Here is a 16,490-nt window from a genome sequence, read left to right on the forward strand (position 1 = left end):
AAGCAGATGGAGAAATAGACTTGAGGTGAGAACTGAGGATTTCTCCCTGATCCTACGCCTCCACTGCTGCTGGAGGATGAGCCTTCAGGAGGGTGAAGTCTGCTACAGAAAGACCAGGATACTCAAATATCAGGTGAAAGATGATGCTCAAGTTGCAAACTAAGAAAACGATGGCACGTTGTTTCCCATCTCCTATCCAGAACTGCACATTAGAGGAGAATTACCTGCTTTCTGACACTGAACGATCTTGTCATGAATGATGTCTGCCGTCTCGATAAGAACCCTGCTCTCTTGAATCATCTGTCAGAAAATAAACGAAAAACAACCTCATTACTATGGTTTCCTGCAACATCTCATCCACAGAAAGGTACAACAAGGGTAAAACTCAAGAAGAGCTCTGTTCTGCAAACAGCACTATAATGATTGGATCATTGCTTCATATCAGGTCCCCTAGATCTACATCAGGCTAAGTGACAGTTGCTCAGAAGATCTTTGTTCCAGAAATCAAAGAACAGCTGTTTTACATCAGTGAGACACCACTGTAAATAATGTGAAGTGATTTCAGGAGAAAGCAGAGTTAGTAGACAAACATCGCTCATTCTATGTGAAACCAAGTCCTTCGTAATCAGTACTTTTCTTGAAATGCAAGGAGAAATAAATACAGTGCTCAACATAAGTTGCTATCAAAAATGTTACCAAGCCATGAATAGAACTGATTTCAAAAGATATTTAAGCCTGTGCGCATCTTTATGCGCTTTGGTAGTTCAAAAAGCTTCAGTGTTTCTTGAGGTTCCCTTTGGAGAAATTCTAATCTAAATCCTATAGCTTTCAGCATCTCAACACTGCTGCTGAAGTTTAAAAGGGTGAAAAAAAAAAAAAAAAGGCAGGTAGTTTCACCAAGAATGCTCATAAGTTTCAGAGATACCCATATCTATGCGGCTTCCTAGAGTACGCCATTAAGAGAAACACAGACAAAATACCCATTATGGGACAAGTTTCCTGAGTCTCCCTTCTTGCAACTGCTTTTCTCCTTTGCTGTTAACAATCCTCCCAAAGCCCTGCAGAAGCCCAGACAAACAAATAAATTGTTTCAATGCTATAGTCTGTGAAATTGCAGAAGGCGGCACATACATCTGTTACAGAAGGAAAGAACATGCTGTATAGCAAACTATGTCTGAGAATAATCTCACTCTCCTGGGACCTACATTGCAAAACTCAATCAAATCCAGGCAGCATGAAAGAGGTGCCAATTAGAAATGAAGCAAACTGAATACTGCCTAATTTTACATCCTGAAATTACAGAAGCCACCATCTGAAAGCTTTGCCAAAATGTTACAACTGTTAAAAACATTCCTACTTTCAAGTGTACTAAGTATGAAAACACAACCAGTCAATTGCAACAATTTTGGTGGAAGACGGTATAAAAGTTCTAAGCTAACACTTGCATATTAGCATTTCATATAGTTTTAATTAGATACAAGGGAGGAGACATTTCCACACATCACACCCAAACTTCCAAATTCTGGAGAAATTCAGATCCAAATTTTGCTGCTTCTGCCATCTCTGTCACTAATCAAAGCTTTTAAGATAGGCTTAATTTAATAAAAAACACCTATGCCTTTACTTTGACATAAACAAGAACATGAAAAAAATAAAATCCATTACCAGATTCACAGACAGAAAGAAAAAGGTCTGACACATCTATAGAGTGTAAAATTATTTTTCAACAGAAGATGACTGGTGGATATACCTGAGACGTAAATTACTTTAGCTAGTATCCTTTGCCTTTCACTCTTTAATACTTGCTTGTTCGTGCATCATGTTGATTTTTTCTCTTTGATATTTTTGCTTGACATCTAGAAAGAAATGACAATTTCTACCCAGCCTCTGGCTTTTCCATGCTGCAGCATGTAGTCATTTTGTGTTGAAGGAGCTGTTCGGCTGCCAGCTGAAAGTTCTGCAGTTGGTCTGAACAGTACAGTGAGCGAGAACCCCCCCCACCCGCAAGTCACTACAGAGGCAGGCAGAGGCTGAATGTGGTCTCGCAGCATGCAGACATGGTGTCTGCAGGCAGCTCCCCGCCACCCTGTCCGGCCAGGCACTGATGGCTCCTCCATGCCTCACATCCCCATCACCCCTGGAGCCTACCCACCACCGGGGCATGGGTCTATGCTTGCGCTGACCATGCAGCAGCACTGGGAAGCTGACCCATGGAGCCAAAGTGCCTGGCTGTCATGTGCTCAGATCTCCAAAGTATAAAACTTGATTTACGAGAGTCACATTTATGCCACACACACACACAAAAAAAAAATTTGAGAATCATGAGTTTTACATGCAATTTGGTACAAATGAGTTTGACCACGTCTTCTTCCAACTACTGGACTCATTCCCAGGAGTTTCTGGTGCAGTTGTCTTTGGATTATCAAACATGAAGGTATTACTTTTGCTTTTAAGAGAGAAGTAGCAACAGGATGTCGATTTTCCTTTACTGCAGAGCAGGTAGAGCAGCCCTCCGCTCCTTTGATGCTGACATCAAAGTCTCGTTGCTCTCCCCTCAGCAAGAACAATTAAAACCAGATCATACAGCAGAATTTAACCTGCTCCTATCTTCTCACACAGCAGCACTCTTGACAAAAATAAGCTGCTTTTGTCCCATGATAAATCCAGAGAGTTATTTCAGAGTCTCGTGGCCCAGTATCTGGGGTTAAATGATGCCTTTATTTCACCACCGGATATTTGTTCTCAGAGGTTTCTTTAGGACGCATGCATTAGGTAGAAATAACACATCCTGGGTGTACTATGGTACAAGACTTTGGCAGGCCTATGGTGTCTTTCCCAGGTGTGACACTGCACGCAGGGCCCAGTACTTCTGCGTTACAGGCCAGACTCTGATCCCAACAAGAATCAGGTGCACATTTTTAGCTGGCCTGAGATCACACTTCCTAGCTCCACTGTTAACAATTGCAATGACAAGTTGGTGTGGATGAAGAAAGGATGTTCACTCTGAAGAATCAGAGATGGATTCATACAGGTAAGAGTACAACAGGCAAGTAACTGCTTTCCAAGAATAAAATTATATCACTGGGCTTTGGTTTTTTTTTTTTGTTTTGTTTGTTTCTTTAATCCTGTCACAGTAGATGTTCTTCAAATCCTGGGAACACAACTGATACAACCCTCAAAAAACAGTCAAACACTAATTAAAAATCTACTCCCTTCCCCTTCCCTTGTATTTTTTCACTTACATGCAAGGTAAATATCCCTTAGGGGATATTTACTAAGTTAGCACTGTAAGAACCAGCTAAGAAGCTGTTACTGGTAACTGCTTACTGGAGTTAATGCTAACAGTTGGTCACTACTCAGCCTCGCACAGGTGAAAGCAGGTGACGGGGTGCCAGCTGACCAGCTGAGGCTGTGTCCCCTCGTGCTGGACACTGGAGAGCAGACAGCAGTTTCAGCAGGTTTCCCAGCTGCAGCAGAGGATGCTGTCCAGGGATGCAGCACGCTGTCTATAGGCATCTCCACTTGGGCCCTACTATCAACCCCTGGGAGATGCAGCTACCATGGCTCTGATCATGTCAACAGCTCCGGCACACAGTCCTGTGATACGGCTTCTAGATACACAGGGTTGGTGTGGTTTTTTTTGGCACTGGTTCTCAAATGACTTCACCATCTCCCAGTCTGAATACTCCCAGCTTTTCCAGTTGGCATCAAATCCAAAGCCCTGCTTGTGGATGTCACCTACTTTTATTGTGGTGCCAAGACAAGAACCAGAAGCTCTAAACACAATAGGGAGGGCTGTGAGATTTTCTTCTGGGAAGGTAACCCCATGAATCATACAACAGTCCCAGATTTTCAAGCCCAGTCTTGCCAGCAATATTATGAAATCCAGCAACATGTCTCAGATACAAAGAATGAGCACTCTTTGCAGCCGGAATTTCCATACACCTTCACTCTGCTAAGGCTGCTGCTGAGTGGTGCTCTCCAGGCAGTTAAGTCCCAGTCTTCTGCCTGGAACCCATCAGGCTGCTTTTTAATGTCAGCTCCCAAACGGCAACTCGGTTTGGTGAGAGGCTTTCAAAAAACAGGAGGTGTCCTAGTCCCTCAGAAAACTCGTGATCTACCAGTGTCACCTCCCAGACACTGATTTTCAAGGGATTAACCACACAGAAACATGTACCGAAAAGCAGCCTTTAAAGGATGGATGCTATATCTGGGTCCACTTGGAGCTAGGACAGTTCCCGTTTCCCATGTTGGAAAGATTAATTTTGAGAGTGATGTGTTTAAAATAACTACAAGGAAAAAAAGGACAAAAATAAGAGTGAAGCCACACAAAAACCTGATTCTGTTATAGGGACTTATAAAACTACTTTGCTGACCAGCAGCGTACACCTATTAAAGTAAGCACGAGGAATAGGGTGAATGGGAAAAACTACCTTTAACAGACTTTAAAACAGACGCAGAAGGGAAGAGCATAAAAACAGAAGCTTTACTCAAGCTATCCTATATAGGCACGAGAACAGAACTCACTCAGCATCCACATTACCACGAAACTTGGGGAGCAAGTTGCACACCCTGAGTCACCACTTGGTCTGACTGCTATTTGCTGTGCACCTCAATGCCATTTGGTATCCTCTGACCACTATTTGGCGCACATCTCAACGCCATTTGGGATCCCACTCGTTTTAGAACCGGGCTCTGCCTCCTGATGGACAGGGGACCCACAGAGAGTGTGCTTCTGCGCTTGGCAGCTGCACTGGAGCCAAAGCCCTCCAGGAGCAAAGGATGGCCCTGCTCCTCCATCAGGAACCCTGCCACATCTCCATGGTGCAGGGCCACCAGGACTGCGCACGTCCCGGAGGTGCTGACTCTACTGTAGGGGCTGCAGCGCAAGAAATGCTCTCGCACTGCACAGCAAAGAAGCGGTTGTTCAGCCTGACAGAGGATGCACATGGCACAGATCCCTGAAGTAGGTGTCACGTTTAACGAGCTAATGGGGATGAGGAATACAAACCCTCATCTGCATGTGTTAGCTTTTTTCTGCAAGTTAGCTCTTCTAATTGTCATGTTCTTATGAAATGCCGAAAACAAGAAGCTTAAACTTAATTCATCTCAATCCACCTGAAGCACCCTGTTACAATCATGCAGGTTTCTCACAACAGCACGGGAAGCAGGAGCTGGCCCAAACCCAAGAGCTCCCTAACAGACAGTGCATGAGAACCAAGAGGTGGAACAGACCACAAGCTTAAAACATAAATGACCTGGCTTATTTAAGTGTCCAAACATAATCTGCAATATCAACTTTAAAATCACATTTGCAGAAGGAATTATATTTAACTTTGTCATACCTGTTAAGTGTTAATACAAAGATAAATAATTTAAGCAAAATATAAAATATTTTTAACACTAAAGATGTCATTTTTTAACTCACAAGAAATTAACGGACTTATTTCTTATATGTACTAAAGACAGTTTAATCACAGGATCAGTACAACAAGAACAAAAATGTTATTATTTTTTACTTTAATGAACTCCTGTGCTAGAAACCAATTTCTTCCTTCTACTAGAAACTATTCTATAAATTTAAAAGGGGAGAGGAAATTAACACAGCAGTCTCACCACAAAAAAAAAAAAAAGGACATGACAAGAAAAGCCTCTGGTGGCAAATTAAAGTACTGCTCCTGCTGGGAAGATAAATGATACAGAAAGGACAGTTCAAAGAATCTTCTCATAAATATTCCAAAGTTTAGAACAGAAACCAACAAAACATCAAATTAAAAAAAAAAAAATCCAATAGGAGCTTCCCTCTGAGGTGTCTCCTCTTTGCTGTTGTCCCAGTCTCTTATGCCTGCTTTAGGCAATGAAGAGTTTTGTCTTGGTAAGGAGTACCATATCACGCTTCTATTGCTACCAAAAGTAAAAGAAAAAAGCTACAGAAACACAGCCAACTGGAAAAACATCTGAAGTGCAAACTGAGCTCATGAAAATTTCAGCAGGATTCTCTCTTTAGCATCAAGCATTTCTTGCAGACATTTGGGACATGAAACTGCCAGACAATTAATCACGTGCCAGCAAGTCTTGTTAAGAGGATGTCCCCATGGTGCCAGGACATGGGAAGGAATGCTGGCCACCGGTGTCCCAGTGCCCTCCAAGCCAGTTTTCTGTATCTGAGCCTTTACCTGCAACAGCCCAGTAAGAGGAACAGTTATCAGGGATGGTTACATTAGTTGGAAATCTCTGAAACACCTTAGCCACACAAACTGCAAAAGGAACTGAAGAAAATTCACTTTAAGCTCTAATTTTATGGTTTTGCTTCCAAGTATTTCTGGGGAAATACGGTGTCAGAGCATTGCAGAATGTGACCTGGTGCATGAATACCAGTTCTCTACAAAACAACAGAAACAGTGGAGGAACAGGGGAAGGGGGCAGCTTTCAACATGCTTGTGCTAAAACAGGCCATCTAAAGCACCCAACTGGAATCTCATTCTGTAAGAAAAGTTCTGATCAGACCATTTTCCTATTTTAGAAGGGTCTAATTGATGTGGCTCTCAGAGAAAAATTGAGAGAGTGGTGGGAAAAGAGAGTGAATTACAAGAAAAGGAGAAAGAAAAAGGATAATTGCTTTCCCAGTCTATATCCAATTTTGGATAGAAAGCTCTTTAAGACAGCTATGAATTCAATGTCCATGTACCGGACTGTGTTTGACGTCAGTGCGTTATGACACTTTCTTGGCAGTGAGCATTATGCTCTGCAATATCCCTTGTTTTCAGCTGTTCAGAGAATTGTGAAAAATGGCCCTTTGGGGATGACACTGTCCCAGCTGAAATACAGATTTCAGTGGAAAAGCTCACCAAAGATCTATTTAGTCATTTTGTATTTACATAAACTGGGAAAATGGGCTTCCTCCCTGGGAATAAATAACTGTCACGCCTGCATCGAGACAAGGACTGAATCTGAAAGAAAAGCAGACAGAAGAGCAGGTCCTCTCTACACACACCTCTGCAGACTTCTGCTAGTGTGCATGGACCAATCCCTGTGTCAAAATACGACTGTCATTAAATACCTTGGTGTCTACAACAGTGTGACAGATACTATTTCGCTTCTCAAAAATCCCCACAAAATCTCTACATTAGCTGAGAGGTTAACTCCAACTTGCTTTCCCTCAACTGTACCAACAGACGTGCTACCCTTCCTTACCTGTTACAAAATAATCACAATCAGTTCCTGTAAAGAGGCCTTAATTTTTCTAGAAAAAATTCTACGTGCACAAGAGCCAGAAGAATAGGTAACAACAAACATTTATTATCACTTGTTACTTTTGATTTTCAAATGATTCAATCATTTCATCTCAGAGGAAAAATAATGCTGAACCAATAACTGAAAAGCAAACTGCACAAGTGTCCCTGAGTTCACACATGCTTGCATCAGCAAACGAATATACTGTGATAAGAAACCACAATCTGTCCATGAAAAAATCTCGACCAAAAAAATTCTAACTTCATAGGATAAGTGTTTGCAGTGAATAATTCTGCCATCTGTCACGTGCAGCTGGGCCCCATCCCTTTTCTTCACACTGACAGCTCTTTTTTTCTTTTTGTTCCCCCCACCAGCATGATCACTGAATACCGGCACCAGTTCGGCAGGTTATAAGGTGCACCCCACGTGCTGCCCCCACCTGAGCGAGCTTCTTCCAATGCCTGGCCACGGGTGATGTGGAGCCAAAGGAGAAGAGTCCTTTCCTGGTGGAGGGGAAAGGTCTGAAGAGCAGCTCTGCAGATGGCATGATGCACTATCCTTGGATGTATGTGGGAATGGATGACAGCACTGGAATCAATTCATTACATGTTATACTATGTATGATAATAACCAAAACTGTATGTAAGTTGAAATAAACTGTTCTAAACCATGTTTCTGGTAGTTCACATATTTTTCAAGAATGTTTTCTGTGTATTGCCCATGTTCCATCTTATTTTCAAGTGCTTCCATTCCCTGTTCGCTGCAGAAACTCCCTTACAACCTGGTATCATCACTGAAGCCTCCTCCACGAGACACAGCAGTAGCCGAGTTCCACAAAACTGCTGCAATGTAACCATAAAAACAAAAAACAGAGCCTTGAAAAAATCATTTCAGTTCCCTAAACAAAGCACATGAAATTTTATTCTAATAGGGCCTCTCTGAAAAGAAAATATTTAAGGCAGAACACAATGGTAAAACTAATTACCCAGGAAAAAAAAACAAACTGCACAAAACAATCTTTGTCTATCGACTGCTGACAAAGGCTGAACACAAGGGAACAGACAGCTAATTGTTTTCAGGATGGCTGTGGCAGGTCTCTGAGTAGTTGCACCTCCATTTGCCCAGGCTGTCAGAACTGCCCATGCCCCATTAAACACACTGACAGAGTTTGTATTTTCTTTGGGGAAAAAAAAAAAGAAAAAAGATATGGTCAGTTGGCAATTTCCAGTAGGGGGAAAAATTCAGCACGTTAGGGCTGTTTTATCAGAGATGACTTTCAGAGCAGACTCTTTCAAGTGTTTCAAATGTTTGATGCTTTCTGAGGCAGGGAGGGATAGTTGCCAGCCCCAAGCTACTTGTCCCTCAGACCTCTGAGCAAGGCACACCTGCAGCCGGCAGCTTTCCACTGCGAGATTTAGGGGCAAACTTTTCTCCATCGTACTGTAACAGAAATTAAGTACAACCATTCATACAAGAGAGAGGCCAACATCAATACTTTCTATTAAATGTATTTGAAATTGCTTTCAGGCCTATTCACCCAAAACGTGCTTTGAGTTGAACAGACATTTTGGGGAGTTTAAGACATGCAAGCAATTGTAGATCCAGTTCCTTGAAGCCATGCTTATCAACAACTTAAAAGGCCAAATTATAGTAGATACTCTTCGTTTGTTTGTTTTAACCATACCTAAAATATTTTATATTGCTTTCCACCAACATCTTTGTGCTCTCATTCGCACTGCTACCAAGCATTTCTTCCTGGATAACAAAAGCACAAAAAAAATCCTCCTTTCTGTTAAACTCCTCCTTTCTCTTTCTGTCCCCACATCTTCCTCAACGCTCCCTGATGTGCTCTAGCTCACACTCACCAAGCCAGCTGAATCTCATGCTGCCTGCCTGATTTAACATCTCTCTCAAACTGACCATGAAAAGCTTCATCACAGCAATTTCCTTACTAAAGAAATACACCCTGGATTATAACAAGTCACTACAAATACCATAGCAAGAGTCCTTTCTCAATGTTAAGGCTGATAGCAACTTCATTTTTTTTAAATACACAGAAGACAAAATAGATTTCAATCTTCTGCTGCTGACATTGTCTGAAAAAGAAAATATCCAAGGTAAAGCAAAAACACTCATTAAATCTGGCTTTTGCTTTTTCAGAACCAAATAGTTTTAGAAAAATAAGATGCAGGCCAAGCCAGACAACACGAATAACAATATTTTAAAGTAATATGTTCTCATTAACCAGGATTGCATCTCATATCAGCCTTTACACAGGCATGGAAGAATTCCCTTCTCTTTCTCTTCACTCTAATCTTAAAGCCCTTGTGCTGTATCCTGACATTAGAGGTACATCTTCCTCCATCAGAGACACATGTGAAAGCAACCATCTAACAGCAGTTGTAAAAGTGTTTTTATCTGCATCCGAAAGAGGCCTTTCACCTATTTAAAACTGAAAAGCTTTTTATAAAGCACAAGGAGGCCTTGAAATGTCCCATGTAAACTCTTCAGTACGTAATTACAAAGTTAAGAGGTGGCACATTCATTTTGTTAAATCTCCATAACCAGGCCTCCAAATATGGAAAAATGTCCTAGCTTTGTGGTATTTGCTCTTTCAAACAAACATCACACCATGTAACAACTCCATACAAAAAAGTAAAATCTAAAACATGGCAGTTGACTGGTCTTCCAAATCCTCCTTCTGGTATTGGTACAGCTGGTATTTTATTACCACAACTTTATTACCTCCAAGTAAGATAAACTACCCGGAAGGAACACAAAGTTTTTTCAGAGTATTTTAGTATGTCTTTTAATTACATCAGTGTCTCCCCTTCCCCCCCCCTCCTCCCAGCTGATTTTCTCTTGCAGAGTGTGTTATAGCAGCAAAAACTGAGATGGAGAGGAGAGCATTTGGCATTTGGCACACAGAATAGCTGGTCAAAGATGCAATCACTCTTTGCAGCACTTCAGCGTCTCTGGAAGCAATTTGATGTCCCCAAAGGTACTTGCCATTTCATTCCTTACAAATGCAAGATGTGGAAATAACTGCTGGTGCACTGAACATGCGTTGTGATTTAGTCTAGTTGCCACAGTGTAATATTTAAGTCATGTTTCACAGAACTATACAGCTTTCTACCAGTTGATGCGGATCAACTACTAAGGATGGGAAGTCATGGGGCAGTCTAATAACCTGAGAGGCACAACGTGAGAGCAACTACTGCTGCTCTAAGTCGCATGCAGCTGATACTCAGTCACAAGTGGCTGTGATATATGTGCTCAGCACACAAGGCTGACCAGCAGCATTTGCCTCAACTTATTTTAGCTCATCTCTTTATATTTCACAACTATTGCTGTACCATATTGCCCTTTCCTTCCTCCCACAAAATAGTCAGCATTTTAAAATTTCTCTTGCAACTGTGTTCTCTCCAACAGTGACATTTACTTGGTTTAGCAGGGACACAGGCATTACTTACAGTGCTGCAGAAAGGTGTCAGGAGGGGGATGGCTCAGCTTTGCCTGGGTACTCCCACACTGCGCCTCCCTGTCTGATGGCCTTGCCCTCTGCTGAGTGGAGGGAAGCAAAGGGAAACGCACAAATCTTGTGCCTTCTCAAGGACAACAACAAACAGCCACTGGGTAATGCTGAATGGCTGCTATTTTTATAAACAAAGTCCCTCCACAAGTGCCAACCTGTGCTAGTCACAACTGTGTTTAAAGAAAAAAATAAACAACAAAAAGCCCAGTGTGGCAGTTTGGACAATAAAAGGTCAATTTTGCATAGCTTAAATCATTTGAAGAGCTCCGTTCACTTAACAGAAACTTCAAGGTGCGTGAAAGCCAGCAAACAGTCTGCCATTTTCACAGCCTTGGGGAAGGCCACAGGTAGCAGTGGGAAGCACCTACCAGGTCATATGCAGCCAGGACCTTTTTCTGCACGTCGGGCATGGTCCCCAGAGGCTCTAGGTAAGGAAACGCGTCCTTCATGCAGAGGGTAACAGAGGGCATGTTCTCGCTGCTCACAAGCCGCGAGGACAGGGTCAAGATGCACTGCTTCAGGCTCGCGATGGGCGGGAGCCCGCATAGCTCTTTGACAGACACCATGGCGTTCTGGGGGAAGGAAAAGAAATACCTGAGCACATATCCCCACTTGCTATCAGCTACCCACCTGCTAAGACCCAGGCAGTGCTTTCCTGCTTCTCCTTTCTACTGTGTGCCCACGTACAAGCACAAGCGTGCCTTGAAGTCAGAAGGGTCACGCTAGCATTCAGAGGATTTTAAGAGTTTTGTTTTGCATGCTCAAGATGTCCACAAGACAACATTGCTGGGGATATCCCAGTGGCCAGTTCTGCAGTTACTCTGCATTGCAAATCCAACCCCAATGGGGACATGCTTTGGTCCCCAGCACATTAAACCACCAGCATAAAATGCTATTTCTCTTCTCAGCTGTTCCGACTCCAATTGCTTTTGATGCTTTGTTCTCCTATCATTACCATCCTCCAGCAAGAACAAGTTCGACAGACCTCATATTTCCCATGGGAAAGACAAGCAGGAAAAACACACTTTGTTTTCAGCCTTGCATTTCCACATCATAAAGAAACACAAACACTCTTTTCTCCTTCTTAGGTCGCATGTAAGAAAATCAATACAGGATATACAGGTCAAACCAAACCAACATGCCAGAATTTATTTATTTATCAAGTCAGTGGATGCATGGCTGACTCACCCTCATAATTTAGCTTCTCTTGAGTCATACAAGTAGTGACCAAGACACACAAAATTTAAGCAAGACAATATTATAACAATCCATATCTTGTAAATGTTACCCCACAACATCTTCCTGAAAAAACAGTCATCAGAAGAATGCCCAGCTAATTAATAGAGACTTCTCTCATTAATCAAATACATTAGCATGCGGTTAAAGCTAATGACTGTGTTTTTACAGAGCATTCCCAAGAACAAGAAATTTCAGATACTGTACTGAAATTTCATTTGGCAGGCAGATTAATGCTATTCCTCAGCCAAAGTCAAAGAACATTTTATTTCATACAGTTCACAGATATAATCCTGACCTAGACAGAAGGTGGAGTCAGCGGTTCAAACTTGATACTTTCAAGGCCCGCAGGAAAGGAAAGGCTGGGAAGAGTTTCCCATTCTTAAAAATATGCTTAGACTATTCCTTCGGGAGTGATTTAAAACTTATGTCATTTTGTAAACTTTTCCAGCTGCCAGCATTTAATTTGCTTTAGACTCTGTCCAGAAGAGTGGGGTCAATGAAATGCTATGCATTTCCCTCCTGTTTTCTGGAGGAAAAATGAATCGTTTTTGTATCTTTACCAAGGAGACAGTTGTGGCTGATTTCAGCTATTTATTAAAGAAAACTCATTGTTTAATGCTACTCAGTTTTGTTTCTAGGCAGCGCCCAGACCTCTGAACCGAGGTGACCCTTACCAAAGCTGCACAGTCACCCACCAGAGCAGAAGCCAGCACTGGTCAGGCTTGGCCGTGCTGCAACATCAGCTCCCACTGACCACCAAGGTCTAAAGTGGGGAGCTGTGCTGAGTGCCAGCACCTGGATGCGGATGTGCCTGGAGAGCAGCTGAGCCAAGATGCATCAGAGGTGTCTGTGCAGGCACTCGGCCAGCCAAGGCAACACAGCTATTTAGCAGGGAGGAAATTACAGCCCAAGTGGCCTTCAGCTGTGTACATTAAACATTCGCAGCCCTTGAGCGAACAGTGGCAACAGGCGCCCAGGGAAATGTGCTGCTCTTAGCACGGTGGTTTCTCTGGTGTAGACAAGACCTTAATGACACATCCGCTCACTCTTACACTCAGTCAGACAAAAAAAAAAAACAGCATAACCTTCATTGAGTTAGCAAAACAAAAGCTTACTGACATTTTCCAGGAACGGCGAGGAAATTAAGTTTTTTAAAACCCGAGGCCTGGGGACACAAATGTACCCTCAATTCTGTTTCCTCAAATAAAACCATTGAAGTGTGTGTTCAGAGGGGACACTGATTTTTAAAACATTTTTGCCTAATCCCACATCTGCTTGCTAGTTAGCACCTGCAGCTATCAGCCTCCTGACGTGCAGTTAAAAGCTGACAACGGCTGTGGGTCCAAAGCTTCACCAGCTTCAGCAAGTTTGCCCTCCCGGCAACTCTCACTGGGATCTCTGCTTCCACGTTCAACACACGCCAGCACACACGACGGCCATACCTGTATGTTTTCTCTCATGTCAGTGGCCTCTCGGAGCGGATGCACGGCCAGCTTAAAGATGTCATCAATAGTCTTGAGACCAGTGTTCCTCAGCATGATGTACTCCCTTGCTTTCTTTCCTATCCTCACGGAGAGGCTGCGCTTTTGGGCCTTTCCGCCTCCGCTTCGATTGGTTATTGCGATGTGCACAAAGAGGGTAACATGCTCCATGATATCGCCGACAAAAGACCGCAGCGGTATGTGCCTGTATCCGGGCTGCAGGCATTCCAGTGGGATGGTGTACTGGCCTATGAACTCATCCCCAATGTAGTCATCATCCAAAACAACAAAACGGATCATGGCCAGCTCCGGTAGATTGATCTGGAACTCAAAGCTCTCATCAAAAATGGGGTTATCACTGTTTTGCTGAACAGTTTTAGTTCTTTGCTCGGTGCAATCTGCAGGAATCCCATGGATTTCTATGCAAACATAGGGATCTATAACATCCCCTTTTGCACATGCACCCTTGGGCTTTGGAAAATTCTGACCACTGATTATTTTGACATGGAGGACTTGGGGAGAGACCCCTGGAACGATGCCCTTTGTATTTGCACTGAAATAAGATACTTCATCACGCATGACTGAAGGCCTGAGAACGTACCCACATTCCCCATTCTGTAGAAACCAGCCAGTGTGCAGGTCCATCATGGGCCCCGGGGTCTGATAGTTCATTGCCACTATCTGGCAACCACAATTCCAAAAATCTTGAGGATTTAAGTTACTAGAGTCTATCCTCATAGCACTTGGGTACACTCTGGAGAGAAACTTCTTGTTGTAGTTGACAAAATCTTCAGGGTATTCATTTGCGATCCGACTGGCTTCTGCCTCACTAAAGGAACAGATTTCCCAATAATTCTGAGCTTTCATGGATGTCTCGAAGTCTTTGTATTGGACAGACTTGCATAGAGACACCAAGTCAGACAATTCTTTGCAGAGCCAGATAAGCTTTGGTTCCCTTGAGAAGTCCTCTGACAGTCTCCGGGATATTTCAGCTTCTTCATCTTCATCTGTGACTTCTCCTTCTAATATATCCTGGTCACAGGGCAGCTTCTTCCCTTTCACAATGATCTTCATTTTCAGTTTCTCAGGTGATGGAAGGTAGGCTTCTGAGGATAAAGGTGTCTCCGTGTAGAGTTTGTTTCCAAAGATCCTTTTCATGTGCTGTACCACTACCTTCTGTTGTTGTACTGAGCAGTGGTTCCCCAAGCAGAGAATAAGGGGGTAATCTGAAGCAAAGAAGGCTAATTTGTTTATCACCTCAATAACACTTCGAAAGGAAAGTGGCGATGTCATGTTGTTACGGTTACAAATAATCGGCTCGTTATCTGGGCCATCACAGATGTCTAGTTCAATACTCCGACAGCTCATCTTTAAAGCTCTTACGTAACCATTGATATCAGCTGGTCCTCTCAGCTGGTCTTCTATTAGGTACGTATTGTGGGATGCATTGATGTAGTAATGGGACAAAGGCTGTGTCATGTCTTGGACAACCTTTTTGTGCTCTGGGTCAAAAATATCACATTCTGGGGACAACAAATATTGAGTAAATCCATCAATTGCAAGAAAACCTTTCAATCGTCCTTCTTGAGAAAGCTCATACCTGCGTATAATATCTAGACACATTTCTTCTGTTATGTGGGTCACTCCTTGCTCAGCCTCTAAAAACAGCATGAGATCATTGGCATCTAGATACTCCTTGTTTTTAGATATCTGCACAAGTAAGAAATAAACTTCAGGTCTTGTGCAAAGTTCGCTGAATGCTTCACAGAATTCCTCTTTTGTTACTCGTGTTGTCAGTTTCTCTTTGCTCTTCTGGATTTCCTTAAATTTCAATCTAATCTTTGATTCCTTTAAGGTGGGGTTAAGCTTCTTTATTAGCTCCACAGATGTGTCTTCTAACATTATGCCATTACCATCAACATCTGCTGCTTCAAATACAGTTTTTAGCCAGGCAAATCGTGGGGTATTGTGGCTGCTTTCCATCAAATCCAGGGGTTGTTTGCTACGAGAAACCAAGTACCTTAATCCTGATACCCAAATATTGGCCACATCAGCTGAATTTGCAACCAGGTCGAGGGACTCATAGTTCTCACCATGAATTACTGACAAAGCACAGTCCTCAGAAATCTGATCTGCAAGTCCATTATTCCTGAATGTTTCTGTGTTCTTCCCTAGTCTGATTTCTTTTATAGCAGAAATATCAAGCTTGGCTTTCTCAAGGTCCTTCTTGGAAGGCTCCCAGCGAAGAGCCTGCAGGTCAGGATCCAGAGTAAAAAAACGGTTATAAATCCGGGAATTTGGACGAACTTTCTTCAGTTCACACCCAGCCTGCATAAAGCTGATACAGTCACTGGCGCTGCTTATTTTCTTCTCTGATGGCATGCTGCTGAAGGACACAGTTTTCTTTCTTCCACATTTTTGGTTTGAAGGATCCTGTGGAATAATTACATTTTTTTAAAAAAAAGAGTAAGTTTTCTCTGGCCATTCCACAAGTGCATAAATAATAGAGATGTTTATGTAAAGATAATTCATCTTCTTCTGAACCTCAAAACACATTATCCCTTCCCACCATTCAGTTCCCTACTGAGCAATAAAATGTAACAACGGTGACTTGATTGATTGCAGCATTACAGATACCAAGTTTTCATAAATGACTTTTGTAGCTGTTAAACTCCCCTCCAGATCTCAGCAACTTGCTACTGGTGTGAGGAAGTGGTATTCAGTTGTGAAACCTAGGCGCTCCGCAGGTGAGCATCCTGCCTCAACTCTGCCTCTTCTCTGTAATCTTAAATACCTCAAGTGAAAAAAAAAAATGAAACCAAACAACAGTTGTGAGTCAGACCACTGAGATACACACCCAGGAGAGTCTGGGCTTTCCTATCTGCAAGTTTTAGTGTCCTTTGCCAAAGGATTTTCTCACCAGGCAGAGAAGCCCATCTCAGGTGTGTGCACAACCAACTGCATGGTTCTTGCGGCTGCTCTGTTCAGCCCTAACCTTCTTC

The 16,490-nt window shown here is 42.7% G+C and overlaps 3 protein-coding genes across 6 annotated transcripts in view; 2 read left to right on the plus strand and 1 right to left on the minus strand.

The window, feature by feature from the left end:
* The window catches only part of SF3B1 (splicing factor 3b subunit 1), a 426,274-nt gene that overhangs the window by 105,823 nt on the left and 303,961 nt on the right, over positions 1-16,490 (plus strand). The window lies entirely within an intron of this gene.
* The window catches only part of HSPD1 (heat shock protein family D (Hsp60) member 1), a 388,176-nt gene that overhangs the window by 105,823 nt on the left and 265,863 nt on the right, over positions 1-16,490 (plus strand). The gene's annotated exons all lie outside the window — the stretch shown is intronic.
* Positions 1-16,490, minus strand: part of PLCL1 (phospholipase C like 1 (inactive)) — a 78,514-nt gene that overhangs the window by 26,469 nt on the left and 35,555 nt on the right. The window contains exons 2-4 of the mRNA XM_035569916.2: positions 13,450-15,921; positions 11,137-11,340; positions 225-300 (exon numbers count right to left, since the gene is read on the minus strand). Of these exons, the coding sequence (XP_035425809.2) occupies positions 225-300; positions 11,137-11,340; positions 13,450-15,921 (2,752 nt within the window). The remainder of the gene's footprint in view (positions 1-224; positions 301-11,136; positions 11,341-13,449; positions 15,922-16,490) is intronic.

This window comes from Cygnus atratus, chromosome 6, assembly GCF_013377495.2.
Source record: "Cygnus atratus isolate AKBS03 ecotype Queensland, Australia chromosome 6, CAtr_DNAZoo_HiC_assembly, whole genome shotgun sequence".
NCBI lineage: Eukaryota > Metazoa > Chordata > Aves > Anseriformes > Anatidae > Cygnus > Cygnus atratus.